Source organism: Acinonyx jubatus, chromosome E1 (genome assembly GCF_027475565.1).
Source record: "Acinonyx jubatus isolate Ajub_Pintada_27869175 chromosome E1, VMU_Ajub_asm_v1.0, whole genome shotgun sequence".
Lineage (NCBI taxonomy): Eukaryota > Metazoa > Chordata > Mammalia > Carnivora > Felidae > Acinonyx > Acinonyx jubatus.
The window spans coordinates 59597392-59620524 of record NC_069397.1 but is presented as its reverse complement, the minus strand read 5'-3'; the positions used below and the strand labels follow the sequence as shown (position 1 = coordinate 59620524).

Sequence of the window (23133 nt, the reverse complement as noted above, 5' to 3'; positions counted from 1 at the left end):
TTGCTCGGGCCTGGCCGCCAGGCTCGGGGTCGACGGCCGAGCGCTTCGCTCTGCGTCCCAGGCCGCGACGGCCTCGCGCTTCCCCTCGCGGCGCTCGTCCCGGGCTCGGGGCGGCTCCCGCGTTCGGCCCGGTTCCGCAGCGGCCTGGCCCGATGGCGCCTCAGCGGAGGGGCGCGCTCAGGGCGCCCGAGGGCAGCGGGGCGTCAGAGCGCCGGCGCCCGTGCAGGTACAGGGCAGCGTGGGGAGGGGCGAGCTGCGGCGGGCGGGGCGGGGCCGTGTGATGGGCGTGGTCTGGTTGGGGCGGGGCCTCGGGAGCGCGTGCTGCGCAGCTGGGTCGACTCCTCCTCCCCGCCCCGGAGATGTCTATGATCCCTGTTTAAAATAATCAGGTATCCACTCAACATGGTCTGACCATGCTGTGCCCACCTTGGGATTTATTTAACTGGAATTCGTTTTCTTCATATAGCACTGCAAAGGGGGGAGGCACATATAAAAATAAGTCAGATTCCCTCCTTTTCAAGAATTAATTACATATTTAAAGCAAGGGTGCCTTGATCTTTTTTCTTATTTTTTGCAAGTTCTTTAAGCCCTACAGTCACCAAGTTTTTCCTAGACAACAGAGCACACAGTTTCTCAGTTACACACGTGCACACACACATGCATGCAACATCAGTAATTACGTTAGTTAGACGTACAGTTAACCCAGGTTGTGCAAGAAGTGTCTTAATTATGAATGATTTTCACTGTTGCTTGTACTGTCCTCTTGGCTGGCTTGTGGGTGGACTCACACCTTAGTTACGTCCACCAGGGGCACATGTGTGGTTCTGGAGGGTCACTTTCGGTTTCAGGGAACGTGATTGGCATTGGCAACATAGATTCAGGTTCTCCATGAGCCTGGCTGGGCTGGGAGGGACACTGGCCGGCAGCTCATCTGGTTGCCAGCACAGGGCACAGTGGGCCCTGCCTGGTCAGATGGGGCTGGGGGCCACACTCCCCACCATATCCTTCCAGGCTGGCGAGTGCTTCTGGATTGGTTGGGAGTAGCTCTGACCTCTGTTAGGGCAGGAACAGTTTAAGGCTCTCTGTGATTAAGTGTGAACATGCTCCCTGGTCATCGTGGCCCACTTTTCAGCACATGTGAGTGCAGTTGTGTTTTGTCCTCAGCACAAAGAATGTCTGGGCACCTTGGGAGGTGCGGAGGAAGTGGCTGAGAACTACCATCCTGGGGGCCTGTGCTGTGCTTACTGGGCTCCTGCTCTGGAGCAGCCTGGGGGGTGATGATGGCGTCACTGAGGTCCTGGCTCACCGTGGGGAGATCCTGCCTGGCAGGTTCATTGAGGTGCCCTGCTCGGAGGACTATGACAGTCACCGAAGGTTTGAAGGTAGGCGATGCAGCCTTGGTCTGGGAGGCTACACAGGCTCTTGCCTTACACGAACACCGAACATGGTGCATTTGAGATGCGTGGGTCTTTCGCTGCAGCGACGTGGTGTAGGGGTCAGGGGGGTACAGTCAAACTTTCCCTCCTTCAGGTCGGTTAACCCACACGTGGGCTGGGAAGTGCAAGGGCAGGCCTGCTGATCACCGAGGTGCCCCACACTGTGGGCACTATCTGTTGGAGGAGACTGCCTGAAGGGACATAACAGAATTGGAAAGGCAGGGATGAGAAAATTGAAGCCAGAAAAGGCATTAGCTGTAGAGTGTCATTAGGTGTATTTGCTGCAGAAAATGTTGCAACGAAAAATGTCCCTACCAGAAGCCCTTCCTGGTGTCGTGTAGTGTGTCCCTGTGTGTCCCCTTCTGGAGGGGAGGAGGGGAGTGCTGCCCAGAGGCAGCGGCCGCCCTGGAGTTCAGCACCCTGGAGAGCCCCCCCCCCCCCCCTCCTCCCTGCCCCACCCCGCCCCGCCCCGCGCCTGCCCCGTACTGGGCACTGTCGGCTTTATTTCCTGCACGTTCGTTGCTGCCTGGACGCTTTCTCAGTTTTAAAAACCTAGCCTGCGCCACTGGGTTTTAAGGACAAAATTCAGTTAATTTTTTAATTCGGAGCAATGCTTTGGACCTGAACTGGAAGAAGATTGCCGAGTCTTTCCACTGAGGGGCGCTGTGGTGACGCACACCAGAGGGGATTACCTCCCCCTGACTCCCTCAGCCTTTCCCTCTTAACCTGTGTCCCAGCTTTTGAGAAAGTATTTTTCAAGTAGTTAGAAGTGAAGTTTCTTCTTGCCCATTTAATAATTTAGCCACATTAAAACAGTTTGCGGGGGGGGGGGCACGGGGTTCCAGTTTGGGATGATGAAGGCATTCGGGAGATGAATGGTGATGTTGGCACAACAGTATGAATTTGCCTCATATCCCTGAACTTGTACACTTAAAAATGGTTACAATGGGGGGCGCCTGGGTGTTCAGTCGGTTAAGGGTCCGACTTTGGCTCAGGTCATGAACCCTCAGTTCGTGATTTCGAGCCCAGCAGTGGTCTATCTTGCACTCAGCACAGAGCCTGCTTTCGATCCTCTGCCTCTCTCTCTCTCTCTCTCTCTCTCTCTCTGCCCCTCCCCTCCCCCACTCTCTCTCTCTCTCAAAAAAATTTTTTTAAATGGTTAAAATGGTAAATTTTGTGTTATGTATATTTACCACAATACAAAGAATAGTTAAAGTGTATTTAAAGCTTCTAGTTGGGGCAGGGGGCTCCTGATGTGGGAGGATCTGCCCCCTGGGGGGTGTCTGGACAGGCTGCTGCACTGTGTATATGTGGAGTGTGTGCTCATGCATGTGCACAGATGAGTAAGCCATTCAAAATTCACTTTTTCACCCAAATGATGCTCTTCATACTCACATTGAACACGTTGTGTCACTGATGGACTTTAGCATTTCAAAATTTATGGGGTTTTGGTTCTGTTTAAAAACTGATTTCTGGGACGCTTAGATGGCTCAGTCGGTTGAGCGTCCAGCTCGGGTCATGGTCTCGAGGTTTGTCAGTTCAAGCCCCATGTGGGGCTCTGTGCTGACAGCTGGGAGGCTGGATCCTGCTTCAGATTCTGTGTCTCCCTCTCTCTCTGCCCCTCCCCAGCTTGCACTCTGTTTCTCTCTCTCAAAAATAAACATTAAAAAAATTTTTTTAATTGATTTTGGGGGCACCTGGGTTACTCAGCTGGTTAAGTGTCCAACTTTGGCCCGGGTCATGATCTCACGGTTCGTGAATTTGAGCCCCGCATTGGGCTCTCTGCTAACAGCACGAAGCCCACTTCAGCTCAGGTCATGATCTCAGGGCTCGTGAGTTTGAGCCCCGTGTCAGGTTCTGTGCTGACAGCATGAAGCCCGCTTCTGATCCTCTGTCCCCCTCTCTCTCTGCCCCTCCCCCGTGCACATGCGTGCTCTCTCTCTCTCAAAATAAATGAATTTAAAAAACGGTTAGATTTTTTTAAAAAATTGATTTCTAACCTAATTGCATTGTAGGTAGATAAAATAATGTGTATGATATAGATCCTCTGATTTTGGCTCAGACTTTCATTTTGTGTTTTTGTAAATGTTCCGTATACACCCGGAAAAATGTTTCCTAACGGTTGCGTGCAAAGTTCTATGTAATTCTCCTAGTCTCCTACTATATATACAAACCATCTATATCCTCATGGATTTCTGCCCCCTTTGTCCATCGAGTACCGAGAGAGGTGTGCAGGCATCTCCACTTCGACTGTGGGTCTGGTAGCTTCTGTCATGTTGACTGTTTCGCGTCTGAGATGATACTATCTAATGCTGTTTGTCACACCTTCATCTTCGTGGTAAACTGTTCTATCACCTCTAAATATGACCCTCTTTTTCTCTGTAATGATTCTTTTGCCTTAAAGTGCATTAGTTATACAGATATCACTCTCCAACTTTTCTTTTGGTGATCATTGTATTTTCTTTTATTATTAACCCTTCTGTGTCTCATATTTACATTTTTTATGAAAAGCATACATCTCGCTTTTGTTTATAATGAAAACACCTGTGTCAGTAGGATTGTATTTAGCCTTCTGGAACTGAAGCACCCCTCCCCCGATGGTCCTCCAAGTAGAAGTTTATTTTCCCCACACAACAAGACCCAGAGAGATGCCCGCCCCCCCCCCCCCCCGCCCCCAGGCTGGCCTGGTGCTCTGTGAGCCCCTCACCACTTGTACTCAGTGTGTGGCTCACATGGTCTCAGGACATTCTCTGACCTCCAGGCACCAGGCTCATGTTCCAGGCAGGAAGGGGGGAGAAAAGATGAAAAGTTAAAGGTCAGCCCAACAGGTCCTGAGTGTCCCAAGTCTCCATCTCATTGGCCAGGACCTGTTGATGGCCCACCTAGTACAAGGGAGCTGGGCCCACCTTAAGTGCTGAAACACAAGGAGTTTGCAGAGCCTGTCCGCCTCTGATGCTCTGCCTCTTCCTGGCCTCATCCACCTGACCCTGGCTCCATCCCCAACTGGGCTTCTTTACCCTCATGCCCCTAAGCAGCTGCACCTCCTGGTTGCAGAGAGGCAAGAGGGAGCTCAGGGTGGGACATGTGGTAAGCACATTTGGTGGCAGCTTTTGCTGGGTCCCTGGGATAGGACAGTGACTAGAATTACAAGCACAACTTCAGTTGTCCTGGAAGGACTTTCTCACAGGGGCTTAGGAAGGCTGGGTCTGTGGTCATGGATTGTCATGGATGCCGCCTCTGGGGTGGCTCAGGGCTCTCTTCCCAAGGGTAAGCAATGAGCCAGATGCTTCCCAGCGTCCTGCCTGGTGTGGGACCACCAGGAGTGTGCTGTGCCCAGTGGGATGTCAGCGTGTCCTACACAGGATGCACTTACGCTGAGGAATCATTGTCGCTTCTCTGAAATTCATACCTGTTTAGGTGTCCTATATTTTATTTTATTTTATTTTATTTTATTTTATTTTATTTTATTTTTTAATGTTTACTTATTTATTGAGGTGGGGGGTGGGCTGTACTGTCAGCACAGAGCCTGATGCGGGGCTTGAACTCATGAACTGTGAGATCATGACCTGAGTCGAAATCAAGAGTTGGACGCTTAACCAACTGAGTCACCCAGGCACCCCTAGGTGTCTTGCATTTTATTTGCCAAATCTGTCCCCCCAATCCTGTGGAAGGCACAGCCCACCCCACAAAACTGTCCCTGGGGAAGGCCAGCTACAGGTAAATCCTCAACAAATGCAAATGGCTCTGTTGGGATTCAGCATGGGGTCAGCATCTCATTCTGGCTATCTCTCTCCAGGCTGCTCCCCTAGGAAGTGTGGGCGGGGCATCACCGACACCGTCATCACCAGGGATGAAGCTCGGAGGATTCGCAGGTACCCAAGCCTTTTCTGTCCTGAACAAGTGTGAAAGTGGGGCTGGGGGACAGGAAGCAGACAATTACTACGAAAAAGATGATTTAAGGAAATTCATTTAGAACTCCCTAAGAATTTTCTTGTATGCTTCCAAGGGCAAAGGTAGGCTTTTCCAATTTCCAGGAGCGAAGGCTTTTGCCCTCAGTCATGTGGCTGCTGATGGAACCTGCCAGAAGCCTAACCACTCTTCACGGGAAGTGGTTCTGACCTGTAGAGGAGGTTGGGGCAGTGCTGTTTCCATGAGCTGCTGGCGGAGCCCTGGGACACCTGTGGAGAGCAGGTGGTCACTAGAGAGCAGTTCAGTCTCTGTGCCGAGACTGGCTAGGAATTAGCCCTTTGGCCAACTGGCTGTGACTCAGGATGGGGCAGGAAGTCTTACTCAGGTACAGTTGACATTCGCTTTTCCTTTGTTGGGATTAAAAAAATTTTTTAGGGGCGCCTGTGTGGCTCAGTCGGTTAAGCAGCCGACCTTGGCTCAGGTCATGATCTCGCGGTCCGTGAGTTCGAGCCCCGCGTCGGGCTCTGTGCTGACAACTCGGAGCCTGGAGCCTGTTTCAGATTCTGTGTCTCCCTCTCTCTGACCCTCCCCCGTTCATGCTCTGTCTCTCTCTGTCTCAAAAATAAATAAATGTTAAAAAAAAATTAAAAAAAAATTTTTTTTAATGTTTATTCATTTTTGAGAGGAAGAGAGAGAGAGAGAGAGAGTGCGCACGCGTGTGGGGGAGGGGCAGAGAGAGAGGGAGACACAGAATCCGAAGAAGGCTCCAGGCTCCAAGCTGTCAGCACAGAGCCCGACAGGGGGCTTGAACTCACAGTGTCTGTGAGATCACGACATGAGCTAAAGTTGGACGCTCAACCGACTGGGCCACCCAGGTGTTCCTGACAACAGGATCTTAAGGCTTTGATTTTCCAACAACTTGTTCAAACACAAAAGCTGTTTAGACACACATGCCAAGTGCCCAGTGGAGCAGAGTCTGACCCTCGAGCTGCCTTCTGCCCGTGTGCCTGCCCAGGGTCCCGGCTGCCTTCTGCCAGTGGTGTGCCCAGCTGAGGGTCCCATCAGGGAGACGGTCCCCATGCTTCTACATAACAGTGTAGGGACTTGTTGGGCAGGAGTCAGTGATATTTCAGCGGCTGATCTGTCCCCAGTACAGCTTCCTGGTAGGCTGTGATTGGTCTGTAAGATGCTCTTGCGTCTCCAGTGGTGTGGATGGTCCTGTCAGATGCAGCACAGGCCACCATGGGGCCTCTACCTCCTGAGCTGGGCATTGCAAAGGTGTCCCCCCAGCCTTCGATGACCAGAGGGGGACATGTCAGCCCAGAGGGACCCAGTGGGGGGAGTTCAGCCTATTTTAGTGGGCACCAGCTCTCAGTGCCAAAGGTGGAAGTTAAATTTAAGCTCAGTAGTTTCTAAACTGTGTCATATAATTAACAAGACCATGATGAAATGTTGCCATTTTCTCATTTGGGTTTGCAAATTGAGTCCTTTGGTCTGAGTGTGTGTTTATATCATAAACAGTAAATGAGCTGTTAACAGTGCATTAATCGTGCTGGTTGTTACTTGCCCGGCTATATCATAGACTATTCTATTGACTAAATCCCGACTTACAATGACCTTTCCCCACAGCATAGCCGAGAAGGGGCTGTCCCTGGGAGGATCTGACGGAGGGGTGAGTTCCTGCTTTAGTTTTCTTTCTACCCCTTTAACTTGCTCACCATCCGAGGGACAGCGGCACTGGATTTGCAGGGCTCTTGGGTACCCCCCTCCCCCCACGCCACATTTGGTGGACATGGGAGTGTCCCCTCTCTTCAGGGTGAGTCACAGCCACCTGCTCCAGATCTCATTCATATTTCAGACACCCAGCTGGGGGCAGATGGACCTGGTCTCAGGCAGTGAGCTTAGGGGGAGTTAGGAGCCCAGTGAGGAGGGTGACAAGCCCTGGAAACAGGAGAGGCAGAAGTGGGAGGGCTGCTGGGAAATGGTGGCAGACACACACCCCAGGCCCCAGGCAGGAGGTGCCCACAGACACGGTGTGGGCACCGTCATCTGTGAGGTGCAGGGGGCAGGGCTCGCATGAACGACTTACCCCCCCCGGAACCTGGGGATAGGACCTTAATTGGAAAAGGGTCTTTGCAGATGCCACTAAGTTAAGGGACTCAAGAGGAGATGGTTCTGGACTGGGGTGGGCCCTAAGTCCAATGGCGAGAGAGGCAGAGGGAGATCTGAGGAAGAAGAGGAGAAGCCACAGGAAGATAGAGGCAGAGGTGGAGGGATGCTGCCACAAGCCAGGGGACGCCTGGAGCCACCAGAAGCTGGAAGACGCAGGAGGCACTCTCTCCTAGGGCCTCTGGAGGGAGCGTGGCCCTGCCCACACCTGGATTTAGGACCTCTGGCTTCAGTAGCTGTGACAGGATAAAGTTCTGCTGGTTCAAGCCCCCAGTTGATGGTGATTAGTTACAACAGCTGCCGGGAACAGGCGGCCAGCACTGTGTCTCATCTGCCTCCTGGGCAGCCTCTGTCCCTGCGAGCCCTGCACGTCAGCTTGCCTTCCCGTGTGGCATCCTGAACGTGGGTCTCCTCACCCAGTGAGTGGAGCTGTGGAAGATCAGTCCCCTCTGCATTGTTTGGTGATCCCTGGATTATCGCCATTACACGGACCTGAATCAGTCTACATGTTTGAAAGTCCTGGGAAGATTAGTTTACAGACTTTGGTAGAATTTCTAAGTATTTCTCTGATGATCTGCATGGCTTTATTTTATTCTGCAAACTTTTACCTGGAAATTAAGCTCCTTTTATTTCTGTTTGATTTGATTCAGAGGGAGCATTTATTAAAAACCCATTTGTGCATGGACTCATTTCTTATTCATTGTTGGGCATTCCCGCAGGAAATTGTCTTGTGGCAAATTATCAGATTTGATGTCTTTAAGCTCAGTTAACATTTATTTTTTTTTAATTTTTTGTTTTTACATTTATTTATTTTTTGAGAGACGTAGAGAGACAGAGCACAAGCAGGGGAGGGTCAGAGAGAGAGGGAGACACAGAATCCGAAGCAGGCTCCAGGCTCTGAGCTGTCAGCACAGAGCCCGATATGGGGCTCAAACTCACAAACCGTGAGATCATGACCTGGGCTGAAGTCGGACGCTTAACCGACTGGGCCACCCAGGCACCTCTCAGTTAACATTTATTAACCTCAAATTATGTTCAAACCTCCGGGCTGGTTGCTGTATCAATGAGGAAAGATATAGTAGCTTCCCAGACAGCATAAAAATGATTTGTGCTGGTGACCACTTCTCCTAGATATGGGGAAGGGCCCACAGAAGGGAGTGCACGACACTTTGGCCATCCTGTAGAGAGGTATGACTCACTAATTCCACTCCTAGGGATTTCCCAAGAGGATGAAAGCATCTGTCCAAACAGACTTGTCCACCAGTGCGCAGAGCAGATTTGTAATAGCCCCAAACTGGAAACAGGCCACGTGGCTGTGGCATCCCGGACCACGGAGTACTCCTTAGCAACAAGGACGGTGGACGTCTGTAGACACGAAGGCATGAGCAAACCACAGAGAGGTGATGCTGAGTGGAAGGAGCCAGACCCAAAAAGAGCATATCCCACATGATTGCATTCACAGATAATTCTAGAAAGCGTGAATCAGTCTGTCATGGCAGGAAGCACATCAGTGGTTCCCTGGGTGGGGAGGGGTGGGTGGAGAGAGGCAGGAGCAGGATGGTAAAGGGGTGCAAGGACATTTTGGGATGTGGTTGTTATCTTGGTGATTGATGGTGGTTTATGGGCATGTGATGTGTGGTCCCCTTACACCTCAACAGGGCTGAAGGAGGGAGGGTGGGTGGGGTGTGATTCAGCTGCAGGAGTTCACAGACTGTGGACTGTTTTCAGCAAATCGGACTAAGCAGGAGAGAACGAGATGTCCTATACATACCCTGGGCCCAACTTTCTTGAAACCCAGCACTGCTCCCTGGCCCAGGCTGGATCTCAGTGGTCTGCGTTTACCTTTGGCGACTTTCAAACCCCGTCACCCTGTGCTCTGTGCACGTCTTTTCCAGGCGTCCATCCTGGACTTGCACTCAGGAGCCCTGTCTGTTGGGAAGCACTTTGTGAACCTGTACAGGTGAGAGCCCAAGAGGGGCTGCGACCCTCTCTGTGCGGTATGACCTTGCACCCTTGTGCAGTTCTTAGCTGGGAAGTGGGAGGTGTGGCCCTTCTCAGGCGCAGGGTCCCTGTTCACCAGCTGCAGGAAATAGTTTAGCGCTACACCCAGGGAGCGCTTCTTGGGAAAGCAGGACCTACCTGAGGCCTAGGGACAGCTAGAGGAAGGGGGGGGGGGGCGGTGCCCACCAGGCTCTGGGGCCAAGGGGAGCTGGAAAGAGTCAGGGGCACTCTGATCCTCCCTGAGGCCAGGGAAGGAAAGGGATTCTCCCAGCCTTGCTGAATGTCACCCTCACTCTGCTGGTATTGACTTCCCTGCCTTTTAATCACATAGTTGTCACTGTAGAGGGAGCAGTTAGGACAAGCTAGTTTTCAGGGACCTACTGGTTAGTTGGAGGAAACACTGAGTTTAAAGGAAATAAGGAAAAGATTGAAATGTTATATAATAAAACGTTAACAATAAACGTTTAATGAAATGTAGCATTTGTTAACACTATGTTTTTTCGCAGATACTTTGGAGATAAAATACAAACCGTCTTCTCAGAAGAGGACTTCCAGTTGTACCGGTGAGGAGGAAAGTGGTGAGGAGGTCAGACGTGGAGGCAGGTGCAGCGGGCTGAGTGGGGAGGGCCGAGGGTCGGTGTGCCCAGGAGCCCAGCCCAACCGGGGGCGGAACCCAAGTGTGCCCCGCCCACCGGCACTGCCCACCCACCACCTAGACCACACCCACCCCGCCCACCAGTGAACCCCACCCCATCCTCGTCCCGCCCACTAGCCCCGGATCCACTCCATTCCATCCAGTCCACGCCCACCCACTGCCCCCGCCCACCACGCACCCTAGACCACACCCACCCCGCCAGCACCGCCCACTCAACTCAATCCAGGCCACGCCCACCCCTGACCTCACCCACCCCGGGCCTATGCCAAGCTCTCCCCACCATTACCCTGGCCAGGCCACACCTACCCCCTTGGTCCTGGTCACACTCACCCCATCATCACCCTGTCCCCTTCCCCCTGTGGTGTGCCTATCCACTTACACCGGCCTAGTCCAAGCCTGCCCCTGACCACACCTCCCAGTCCGTGGCCCACTGGTCACACCCATCCAATCCATGCTTCGACCACGCCCTCAAAGACCACCACCCATCCACGCCGGCTGACCACGCCCCAGCAGCGTTCCCTTTCAACCCCGCTCCCCCCCCCCCGCCCCCCCACCAGCCCCTGGCTTGTTGTGGGCATGTTGTGAACAGAGGGTCTCACGAAAGGTGAAATGCACCGTTCACTTTGTTGGAATCCAGGCAGGTGGATGAAGGGGTGGTACCTCTCTGCCCCCAGGAGGCCAGGGAACCCAAAGACCCAGCGAGTGGCCGCAAAAATACTGAGGGGAGGCGGGGTTGTGCGGACTGGTCTACTCTCCCGGCTCCGAGGTTTCCTTCTTCCCCTGGCTCCTCTCCGGCCCTCTGCGCAGTCAGGGCAGACGTGCGGAATTCACCCGAGCACGCTTTGTGCTGGTGGGTAGTACACCGGGCAGCCGCCTCCGCAGCTGTGGGTCTAGCCAGGCCATCGCCCTCACGCCACCCAGTGGAGGCTGCGTGTGCCCCTCGGCCCAGGGCTGTTCTCAGGCCTTCACGACAGCTCACGGATACGGAGGCACATCCAGCCTCAGGGGGGTCCAGCAGCTCTTGTAACCGCCGTGCAGGGCTGTGCCCACTCCCCAGCCACACCACACATGCCAGTGCCACCCCCACTTGGTGCCCTCTCAGACACAGCCCTCCTGTCCTGGCAGCTCCCCCGCTGGGGCAAGGTGTTCGTTTGTTTTTGTTTTGTTTTGTTTTTTTATCCTGGGGGGAGGAGAAGGGCAGAGAGACAGAGAATCCCAAGCAGGCTCTCCGCGGCCAGCACAGAGCCTGACTCTGGGCTCCTTCCCATGAAGCGTGAGATCATGACCTGAATCCGAAATCCAGAGTCTGGCTCTCAACCGACTGAGCCACCCAGGTGCCCCAGGAGTGTTTTTGCTTTTTATTTAAAACTTTTAACTTTTAGATAATCAAGACTTCCATACTGTTTTGAGAACTAGCACAGGGAGACCCTGTTGTACCCTCCACCCAGGATCCCTGACTGCAACTGCTTCGTGTGAGAGTAGGGTGTCGCCCCCAGGATGTGGCACCATGCCACCTATTTGTTCAGATTCCCTGCTTTCACCTTATTTGTGTGAGTGTGTGCAGTTCTGTCCCCGTGTAGGTCATGTAAGGGCCGCCAGTCACGCCACCAGGCATCCCGTCCCCACGCGGCCCCCACTTTGCCCTTGTGCACCCTCAGCTCCAGCACCCATCCCCAACCAGCAGCCAGCAGGCCTCCTGGGCTGGAAACACAGCTGCCGCTTCCCCTTGGTCACGTCTCCAGGGAGACAGCTGGAAAACAAAGCTGGGCTACTGGTCCAGAGAGAAGTGAGGGGTCGGATGAACTCTACACATGAATAGTAACGGCAGTGAGTGGTGCACTTGATCCCTGCCATGCGCTAGTGACCTTACTTGGTGGCTGTGAAGTCTGGGCCTGGAGCGCGACAGGGTCTCCTGGTGCAACCAGCCAGGCACTGGTGGTGCAGGAGCCTCAGTCTGTGATTACACAGTGACCAGTTAACGTCATTCACCATGTTACCGTTTAGTAAAAAGTGTGGGTCGGTATTTTCACGTTCATAAGGTCGATGAAACATATGAATGAACACCGTGAATGAAGGGAAAACAGCAGATTTCTGTCTCATTTGAGTGTGAACATGCAGAGAGGAAGGGTGTCGGTCACCTCTGTAGTATGGAAGGGCTTGCGGTCTCACACAGAACCCAGGAAGGGTTGCACAAATGAAAAAGAGTTTGTATTTCTGGAGAGAAAACCCAGTCGGTGGTTGCACCCAGAAGCATGCATGCTGTCGCTGGGCACGTGGGCACTGGATATGACGGCTCCCAAGAGGCAGGCGATGCCCCCTGTGTTCTAGTGCAGCTTAAGGTTTAATAAATGAGATTGGTAATTATCAATGAAGAAAGAGGGAAGGAACCAATCAGTTTCACACAATAAACCAATTGTTAAAATAATAATAACTAAAAAAATAATGAAAACTTTTCAAAATATGTTGTTGAAGAGTGTTGTCAAGTAGATGGCAGTGTTTAGAGAAATCTTTTTTCTCATCTTGTCTATTCTATGGTTAAAAATAACTGAGCATTTGGAGATATGACCAGAATATTACCAGCACGAGATACCAGTGTGATCTAATTTATGGTCTAGATCATCACAGACCACATCTGCAGAGTGACAGAGCAGGGTTTGGGTGACATCTCCACTGCTGTCTCCCACGCAAGGATTCCGATAATTCACAGAAAATGCAACGCTCCGTCTGTGGGTCTCACAAACCTGGAAGGAGAATGGTGGCTGAGATGGGCTATCTGGCCAACGTTCAAGGCAAACATTTGGTCTGAACCGTTCCCCGCACCACACCTCGGGCTGTTACACTCAGGACCACGTCCACGTCGTGTCCTGGACTCTGAGTCACCAAACCGCCTTTTCTGGATGTGCCGAAGATAAAAGCCACCAAATCGCTTCCAGACTTTTCTCAGCCGCCATCTGTGCGCTGACATCAAGGAGAATACGCAGCATGATATGCACAGAAGCCAGAACCATGAAAGCTGAGGACTGTCCTGGTGGCCCCGTGGGAGCCGTTGCCACAGCGGGAACCGTCACCACAGCGGGAGCCATCGCCACAGCGAGAGCCGTCGCCACAGCAGGAACCGTCACCACAGCGGGAACCAAGAAAGTGGAAGGCCAGTGTGCCCCAAGTGGGCGGGGCTCTTTCTGGCTCCAAGGTGGAAATGTTAAGTTGGTGAACATAGAATAAAAGTGAGGAAACCAGGAGACAGAAGCAGAAAGTACTGCAGAAGCTGAGAGGAAGCTTGTGCGTGGAGTGAAGCTGGGATTGATTCCAGGAGGAGCAGCATCGCATTGTCAACGCGTCATCCACACCGTGTGCTGTTTGGTGACAGATGGAAGAATATCATGAGTCTCTAAGTTCTTTCAGTTTGTCGGACTCCGACATTTGGCTAAACTCTGAAATGCTTTGGGCCTTGAAGGTGAACAAAGATGAAGAAACAGAGCCTGCTGGATAAGTGATGTGCTCATAAGTACTTTTTATGACTTGGGTGATAAGAGCTACTGAATGCATATGTCCCTCCTACCCCATGGAGGAGTCCGAAGAATTCTGAACATAATTGTTGGTCCAGCAGAAGTTCCATGGGCATCACTAATGTTAGAATAACTACTAACTGAGATGAGTTTGGGGGAGCTCCACCCCAGGAAAGGTCTAGCGCACCCCCAGTTAGTGCCCTGCCTTGTGGGAGTACCCTTGAGCACGTGGTGTGCATGTTGAAGCATCATCATCAGTGGTTTGGAAATGTTGGAATGATTTATGTCCTGTTGGGCTGGAGCTCCATCATTTGTGGTCCTAGACCTAGTTTACCAAATATTCTGTAAGTGTGCACACAGGTAGGTACCTGTGTGTGCATATGTGTGTGTGCACACCTGTACATGTAGGCGCATATGGGGGGTGTACATGTATGTATGTGTATATGGGAGCAGGTATGTGCATGTGTAGTTATGTCTTGCAGGCATGTATTGTGCATGTGTATGGGAGTTAGTGTGTATGGTGTGTGTATGTGTATGCGCATGTGTGTGGGCATATATGTAGGTAGGTATGTGTGTGCACGTGTGTAGACGTGTGTAGGTAGATGGACAGCAAGTGCATGTGTCCGCCTCACAGGTGTGGCTCAGCCTGTGTAGCGCTGCTCCCCTGCATCCTGGCCTCCCAGGAGTCGGCTCCCTGGAGCTCTGTGGAATGGGCCGTGCAGGTCAGCAGTGGTCCAGGGAGGGTGGTGCCCCCACCACGAATGCCCGTGTGGTGAATTGTGCCCCGTGGCACCTCGCCGCACAGCCGCGTGTGTAGGGCTGGGAGCCCAGACCCCTGGACGTGCCAGGGAGGGGCTGGTGTCTCCGGGGGCAGCACCCCTCTGCCGCGGCAGGAATGGCCCGGGCCCCTGACCACGCACAGTGCAGCTCTCAGACAGGGCCGAGGTCGTCCTCTGGGCCTCTGTGGGGAGCACGTGCACCTGGTGCAGAGGGCCACTCGCCCCGCAGCTGCCTGTCTGTCCCCGCAGACGGGGCCCCCGCCCTTGGCCATGCCCCAAGGAGCCGGTCCTCAGGGTTCCTGGCTCTGCACACGATGCGCCTTCACACGTGCGTGGGCCACATGTACGTCTGTCCATCTTGCTGCTTTCCCACAGCCGTGTCACTCTGTAGCGTGGCGCTGCGTGGGCTCCGGGGGGCCCGTGGAGAATCCTCTCCTCTGAGGCTGCACTGCTCCTGGGTGACGCCTGTGTCCTCTCTACAGGGACGTGCGGCAGAAGGTCCAGCTCACGATTGCCCAGGCTTTTGGCATCAGCGCATCTTCACTGCACCTGACCAAGCCCACGTTCTTCTCCCGCATCAACAGCACCCAAGCCCGGACGGCACACGACGAGTACTGGCACGCGCACGTGGACAAGGTGGGCACCCGCTCTCCAGCATGGGCCCCGGGGCTTATTCGTGGCTGCCCGAGCTGCCCGCCCGGGTTTCTGAGTGTCCACTGCAGCCTTTCTGTGGTTGGGGTTTTACACATCTTTGTCTCTGATGCTCAGGTGCGTCCCGAACCCCGAGGATGTAGTCGGGGTGGGGGGGGGGGCGGGAACCTGTCCCCAAGTGATGGTGAAAAGTGCTTTAAGAAGTGGTGGGCACTCTGTCCTCTGTGGCCGTCTCCACTGGCGCCATAAGCTTCACCACGTATCCCCTGGGCAGCCTTCTGTTGCCCCCGCAGCTGCAGGTGGCCTCTCCTCGGGCCTGCCTGCCCCACCCCCATGTTCTTCCTCTTCATGGGAAGATCTCTTGACCACTCCGGACCCTCTGGATTTCCCGTCCTTGCTCTGCTCTCGATCCGTGATGTTGACCAGCTGCAGGAGGAGCCCGTCCCTGCCTGTCCTGCAGCCACCCCACCTCCCACCGCCCTGCACACCCACGGTCTCGGCATGCTGCCAGGGGAGACCTGCCTCGGGAGACACCCGAGGGCTGCCATGTGCTCAGGTGATCCAGGACACCCCTTGTGTCCCTAGATGCTAGAACAAAAGAAGCAAGTGGAAAATACCCAGAACCGGGGTGAGTGATGAGGCAGGTTGGGATGCACGCTTGCAGATGTGGCTTTGGCCTCAAGACCAGCCAGACGCCTAGTGTCTGTTTCGTCTCGACTGAGCTGACGGAGGAGGCACCATGCATCTGCGAGCACTTGCGTGTGGTTAGTGAAACTGAGGACCCCGATATGTAATCGGCTTGAGCCAGTGTAAACAGAAGTGGCATCTGTGGCCAGTGGCTCCCGTGTGGGCCCACGCCGCTCTGGGGCTCCACCAGATTCAGGCTGGGAGTGTGGGGTTTCTGGCCTCCAGGTGGCAGGCACCATGTGCTCAGATCCGGCTGTGATGGAGCCCCATCCCCCTGCACCTCGTGGCACTGGCAGCTATTGACCCATTGGTAACCACTGTCAGATCATCGTTTGGGGACAGGGTGAGACCTTTGGTGTAAGGTGATCGCGGACACTACAGAGGCAGAAGAGGGTGTTCTGGTGCTGAGGGAAAAGACGATGTATGCGGAGGACAGACAGGCACTTCCAGCACACAGAGAAGGGGGCCCCACGCGTGGGCTGGAGTCCAGGAGGATTTCCTGCACGAAGGAAGGACAGCCGTCCACACACCAGGAAGAGTCGGTTCAAGAGAAACACGCCCTGGCCGCGTTCTCGAAGACCATACTCTTCAGGCGGGAAGAGACAGGCCCCGGTGACAAGTCGGAAGCTGCAGGCTCCCCAGAGGGATGCTTAGAGCCAGGAGGCCACAGAAGGGTCTGCAGGAGCCAGGGCAGTGCGAGCAGCCAAGGACTGCTCACATGTGGGCATGGCGAGAAGACGTCCTCAGACACAAGAGAACTGGACCGTGGCACCTGCTCGTGATCCGCGGGGCTCCTGTCTCTAGCTCAGGACAGACTCCCCAGCACAGCCCGCTGCTTCCAGTTTCCTCCTTACCCAGGTCCCCGGTTTTCACGTGAGCTTTGGGGGGGTTCCTGTGCAGCATCTGGGGATGGGCGGGTATGAGAGGGTCAGGCTCCTGGACCCTCCTGCTGTACCTGGGTCTCTTTTAGGCTTACGTGGCTCATGTATGCTTTCAACTCATGTGAGGTTCACTGCTGAAGGTGTTCTAGAAGCAGACCCTGGGAGATCGTGGTCTCCCATCACCCTGGTGTTTGTTTGGTGAACGAACATCAGTTAAGGCGAAGCCGAGATGGGCTCTTGGTGGGGTTGTGGAGTCAAGCCCAGGTGTGTAGAATCCAGCTTCACGTGGCCTGGTGCAGAGGGCACAAGGTGATGTTGGGTCTCCGTCACCACTGCAGCCTTGCTGGTTGGCCACCTCATGTCAGGAGATGACTGTTGTCATGGTGATGGGGGCGAAGATGGTGGCAGGGGAGAAGGCTCTTCAAGCTGTGGTCAGACATGTCGCAGGAGGTTGGCCTGGGGCTTCTGCGTCCCGTTCCCATGATGCCTACAGGTGTCAGTAAAATCTTGTAAGACTGGCTGTCAACCCAGCAGCTTAGAGGCAGGGGTCGGGCTGCGTGTCAGGGCTGGCGGGGTGACGTTTCAGACTAATTCTTAGACTCTTCCGTTACTGTTCCTCTCCTACCCCAGACTTGCTAATTGAATGGTTCATCAGCCTGGAATACGTTATTATGTGATAAAAATTCTTTGCACGAAAAAAGTGCATCTCTCACTAATTCCGTTTATTAATTATTAAAGCTCTTTGTTCTGATCTGTGTCACTGAAGCCCTTGGAAATTACATCTTCCTTTCATATTACAGTTAGCTTCTCCTCAGCAGCCCGAGGTTTTAAACCAAACCCTGAAGGTGTCACATTGAAAACGACGTGTCTGTGTGGCAGCCCTGGCCTGCAGTGGCTTCCAGGGGTCCCTTCTGTCCCTGACTTCGGGGCATCTGAGGAAACAAGCGATAGCCGCCCCCTGTTTCCATTCCTTCGTCCAGGTGGGAGTGGGGGTCGATTCTCAGAGGGTCCGTGCTCAGACGTACCCCTCCTCTGCAAACGAGTGTCTACACAAAGAGGGTCAGACACAAAAGGACAGATCCCGTGGGATCCCATGGCTATGAGGTCTCTAGAGTTGTCAGAAGGGTCGGCACCAGGGGGCGGAGGGCGGGGGTGAGCGTGTAATGGGACAGTTTCCATGTGGGAGGTTGGAGTTCTGGAGACAGACGGGGGATGGTGGCACAACAGTGAGAACATGCCTGCTGCCCCCCGGGCTGCGCACTGAGGTGGTTAAAATGGTAAGTTTATGGCATGTGTTTTTACTGGAGTTAAGAACAAAGGTTGGAGTCGCCCAGCATCTGAAAGAGCGACAGCACTTGCCATTGCTGCCGGTGCAGGAGACTGGCACTGCTGGTCAGCAATGACGCTGCCACCGTCCCAGGAATCGCTATGGTGCCGGCTTGTCTGCCCTGCGTCCCGCACACGCTGCCTTTCCGGAAGACAGCTGTCTGGGCGTTTGAGCTGTGTCAGAGTCCCAGCAAAAACACACGACCGTGGGCTCAACCAAGGTGTTTCTGAAGTCAAGAAGGCAGTGAGCGGCCTCTGTTAGGTGCACGTGTTGTATGCTGACCTCTGAAGGCTGAGAGCGGTGTCCTGGGCTTGTGTGCCCCACGAGAACCTCGATGGTGACGCGCTCCCTCCGCTCTGCCCACAGGTGACCTATGGCTCCTTTGACTACACCTCGCTGCTCTACCTCTCTGACTACCTGGACGACTTCGGTGGAGGGAGATTTGTGTTCGTGGAGGAGGGGGCCAACAAGACAGTGGAGCCAAGAGCAGGTAGGGCCCTCACGCGGCAGCCCCAGGCATGGGCAGATGCCCAGCGATGCTGCGCTTGCCTGATGCGTCTGCTGGTCCTGGACACCCAGGGGCCCCATCGCCCACGGTCGCTGCCGCCATGGCACAGCGGTTCCCAGAGCCCGCCCCTCCCTGCCCTGTGGTGCACTCCCCAGAGGGACTCAGCAGCTCACGTGAGGTGATACTCCCAACCTGACGATGTTGATAACAGCACTGAGCACTGGGGCTTGCCTCCCCGGACACAGTGCGGACACTCAGAGCTGCCCAGTGAGCAGGTGCTGGGCAGATGACGTGTCCCTCCCTCTGGCACTTGTGGGGAAGAGGGGGGACTCACAGACAGACCCGGCCACTTGGCTCCAGCCCAGGTACCTCGGACAGCGCCAGTGCCGTCCACCTGCTGCTGCGTCTCACCTGTGCCTGTGGCATTGTCCTCACCTGCTCACTGGGCTCCTGCCGGCTGGGAGCTCGGTCAGGCCAGTGAGGGTGCCCACCTGGCTTGGCCAGAATGTTCCTGTCAGCCATGGGGCAGTCCCCCAAGCCGGTGGGTCCAAACTGCTCCTTGTAGTAGCTCTGAATTGGACACCAAGTGGCTTGGAAATCAAAAGGCATAAAAAGGAAATTAAACCGCTCGGGGTTTGCTCTCCTCCCTCCATGGGGTGAGCACAGGAAGAGGTGTAGACCTGGGCTCAGTCAGTGGGCAGGAGGGGCCCTGGACACCCTGCAGTTCCAAGGCTTTAATGGATAAAGAACCAGAGAAGCTTCTGTCACTGAGGCTGGGTGTTACATGCACATGCTTTTGAGAGGTGCCCTTGTTGTCCCAGAGAAAAGAACACGCAGGATTATAGACACTGAGTTTCTCTCACACGCTTGGTTACTCAGTTGCTGAGCTCAATCTCTAAGTTGTTTACTGAAGAGTGTAAAAAGCCAGAAAGTACCTTTTTGTGAATACTGAAATGTTTTGTGTTTATAGAATTGGGTGGGCAGTACAACTCGATGCACCCCTGGAGGATATAGTCCTGGAGGATGTGGCCTTGGGGCACACGGCCCTGAGGGACATGGTTCTGGGGGTCGTGGCCCTGGGAGACTCTCCCCTGGGAGACCCACTGCTGGGGGACGCAGGTCTGGGGGACGTGGCCCTGGGGGATAGGTTCTAGGGGACGTGGTTCTGGGAGACATGGTCCTGGGGGACATGGCCCTGGGGGACAAGGTTCTAGGGGATGTGGTTCTGGGTGACGTGGCCCTGGGGGACATGGTTCTGGGAGGCATGGTTCTAGGAGACGTGGCCCTGGGAGACAAGATTCTGGGGGATGTGGCCCTGGGAGCCCCACCCACCAGTGTAAATGTTACAGGTCTGTCTTGCGCTTGGCCTCGTGTGGTGAGTTAGCAGCGCTGGTCCCTGGACAGATGATGATTTCATCCTCTGCTAATAATTTCCTTGTGGTTCTGATACGAGCGGCCTGCCACTGGGTTCTTCAGAGCATTTCTGTGGTACCTACTCTTACTTGATTACTATGGACTTTTCACCAGTCAGAATCAAGTGTAGGGCTTACCTGCTGGTTGGACAGGACAGAGGGGCTCAGGATTGTGCAGCCGGTGCTGTACTTTTCTCTAGTTACCACACCGGCACTTGATGGGGTCCGAGGGCCTCTTTCCAGGTGGACAAGATGAGAGGCAGCCACACTATTTTATACGATTGACTGTGTGCTGTCCCTGCCTGGGGCTCAGCGAGGTACATTCGTCCCCACAGACATCGTGGGAGCTGTCGTTTGACTCTGGAGAGACGCACAGCAGCTCACCCACCAATGAGACCAATTTAAATGTTATGGTTCTTGCCTTGGACAGTCTCTCCTCTCTTGTGGAAATTCACAGGAAAATACACACAATAAAATACACACTTACATTTTCCCACTCATTCGATCTTTCCAGAACCCTCACTCTTTTCCGTAGACCCGGGTTTCCAACGGGGACCATTTTTCTTCGGCCTTAACACCCCCAGCCCCATGGGTCTGCCAGCTGTGGCTCTTCTGTTAATGCCCTCATTTCACCTTTTCTAGCATATTTCCACTGGCTGTGAAATTCTGGAGTGATAGAATTTTCCTTTCTCTGTAGAAACATCATTTTATTTTCAGGTTCCATTCTTGCTGAGGGAGAGTCGTTGTCAGGGTCACTGTCCCCATGGTCACTGCCTTTTTTCTCTGCTGCTTCCAAGATTTTCCCAAATGACTCATTTCATCTGTTTGACTGGGATGGGCCTCCGCGTCCCACTCGGGGTTGGCTACACCGATTGGATTGGATTGGGTTAAAAAGCCAGGTTTTCACGACTTTGGGGAAAGTTTGGGTCATTGTTTCCTCAAGTTCTCTTTTTCTGTCCCAGTGTTAACTTCTTCTGAGGCTCCAACAGCATGAATGGTGGAAGGCTCTGTATTGTCCCAAGGTCCTTTTCTCTGCTCTTCAGCACCTCTGTCTACAAACTGTGCGGAAACGCTGGAAGGGACACGGAGACCCCTACTCTTACTGTGCGTCCACAGACCCTTGAGAACTGCGTCTGTCTACATGGGCAGAGGGGGTGGATGGGCACGGGAGGCCGGCGGCCGCTGTGCAGACAGGCCTGGCTGCTGTCCCATGTCTCAAGTTTGAATCAAGAGACCAAGGACAAGATGTGTTTTAAAAATGTAAGTCTCGGGGTGCCTAGGTGGTCAGTTGGTTGAGCATCCAACTTCGGCTCAGGTCATGGTCTCACGGTTGGTGGGTTTGAGCCCCGTGTCAGGCTCTGTGCTGACAGCTCAGGGCCTGGAGCCCACTTCGGATTCTGTGTCTCCCTCTCTCTCTGCCCCTCCCCGACTTGCACTCTGTCTCTTTCAAATAAACATTAAAAAATAAATAAATGTAACTCTCAGAAAGTGTGGTGGGTCCGGATTGCTCTGGGAAAGCGTTTCCTTCCCATGGGGGTGGCTGGGCTGGTCCAGAGGAGGGGACTGCACTGTGTGTGAGTTCCAAGAGCCCCCAGGCTCACACTCATAGGTTTCCTGTGTGTTCACCATTTCTTTTGCTCTGTTGTTTCCAAACACAGCCCGGTTCTCTGTTTACAGCTAGAAAGCAGGGTGTGTCTGAGGTGGCTTCTTCTCTCCTTTGCAAAGATTACGGTCAATTTGCAAGTATTGATGGAAGCAGTCAACTGTCCAGCAGTGGCTTTGTGGGTTTTTTTTATTGTTTTTTGTGTTGTGGGTTTTTTTGTTTTGTTTTGTTTTAATTCTTTTTATCTTAGAGAGAGAGAACATAAGCAGGGGAGGGGCAGAGGGAAAGGGAGAGAATCCCAAGCAGGCTCCATGCTTAGTGCAGAGCCTGACACAGGGCTCAATCAATGCCACAACCCTGGGCTCATGACATGAGCTGAAATCAAGAGTCGGACGCTCAACCGGCTGAGCTGTAACTGTGAAGGGAAATGTGGTTGTCATGGGGCCCGGCCACGCGGCCAGAGCATAGTACCTGCTGAATCTCAGGTTCCTCCGTCATGGCTTGGTAATGGTCAGCTCGCTTGTAGAAAATTCTATAGTGCTGTGTGCAAGGCCAGTTAAAGACAGAAGCAGTTGAACATGGAATTGTCTGAAAATGGACAGGTTGGAAGGGCCCCTACTCTGGACTCCCAGAAGCTGCCTTTCCCTAGGCAGAAAGGTGAAGACCATTTATCTCAACTTGAAGGGAGCTGACGAGGCATTGGGTGTTTTGTCTTGACATATCTTTCTTGATTCTTTGGTAAGACATTGCCATCACTCTCCACGGTTTGGTTTTGTCTGACATGGGAGTAGAACCTGAAAGACTGTGAGGGGTGGGCCTGGGGAGGTCACGTGGCCTGTCGGGGCACCCTGGACGGTGCTGGCAGGACCTGGCCCCCACATCTGGGCCCACCCACCACAAAGAGGGCCAGGGTGGGGGCTGGGGTGCCCCTCACGCATGGAGGTGTCCTGCTGCAGCCGTTTCCATGGTGGGTACACCTGTCCTATTTCCTGGTTTGCTGTGTCAGGGCCGGCCACGTGTGTGGCCTCCGGGTCACTTCCCTCTTCTCTCTTCTGTCCCAGGCCGGGTGTCCTTCTTTACCTCAGGGTCCGAGAACCTGCACCGTGTGGAGAAGGTCCACTGGGGCACCCGCTACGCCGTCACCATCGCCTTCACCTGCAACCCCGACCACGGGATCGCAGACCCTGAGTTCACGTAGCCCTCCTGTTCACGGCGCCCTCCCGCTGGGAAGCAGCCACACGGAACAGAACGTCCTCCTCTCCCCATTTCAGCCCATTTCTTTGAACAAGGTGCCTTATGAATCACCCTGGATTTTGATTTCCTGATGTTTCGATCATTTGTTGTCCATAAGTAAATTAGGGGGAAGCAGCTTTTCACCACCAAGCACTGTGTGTTTGCTTCGGCGTGCTGTTGACATCAGGCCCAGAAGCTAGCAGCGACCCTTCCCCAAGAGGGGATCCCGGGGCCCTGGGTGGAAATTCCCATTTGTGAACAGATAATCATTTGCCTGGGCCTCATCCAGATTCATCCGCCGAAGACTGACTTTTGAATGTGGATGATGCCATGACCTGTAGAGAAGGTCCAGTGAGTGCACGGCTCTGGGAGACAC

The 23133-nt window shown here is 53.9% G+C and overlaps 1 protein-coding gene across 2 annotated transcripts; it reads left to right on the top strand.

Annotated features, from left to right (window-relative positions):
• The first annotated feature begins 5 nt into the window (after positions 1-5).
• OGFOD3 (2-oxoglutarate and iron dependent oxygenase domain containing 3) lies at positions 6-22907 on the top strand. Of its 2 annotated transcripts, none has more exons than XM_027052414.2 (9): positions 6-226; positions 1165-1382; positions 5233-5308; positions 6975-7017; positions 9410-9474; positions 10022-10078; positions 14938-15091; positions 18368-18491; positions 22586-22907. In XM_027052414.2, exons 1-9 carry the CDS (start codon positions 153-155, stop codon positions 22720-22722), a joined length of 948 nt encoding a protein of 315 aa, XP_026908215.1. In that variant the 5' UTR covers positions 6-152; the 3' UTR covers positions 22723-22907. The 2 variants fall into 2 exon arrangements, with proteins under 2 accessions (XP_026908215.1, XP_026908214.1); XM_027052413.2 differs by lacking the exon at positions 22586-22907 and adding an exon at positions 20965-21715.
• The last annotated feature ends 226 nt before the right edge of the window (positions 22908-23133 follow it).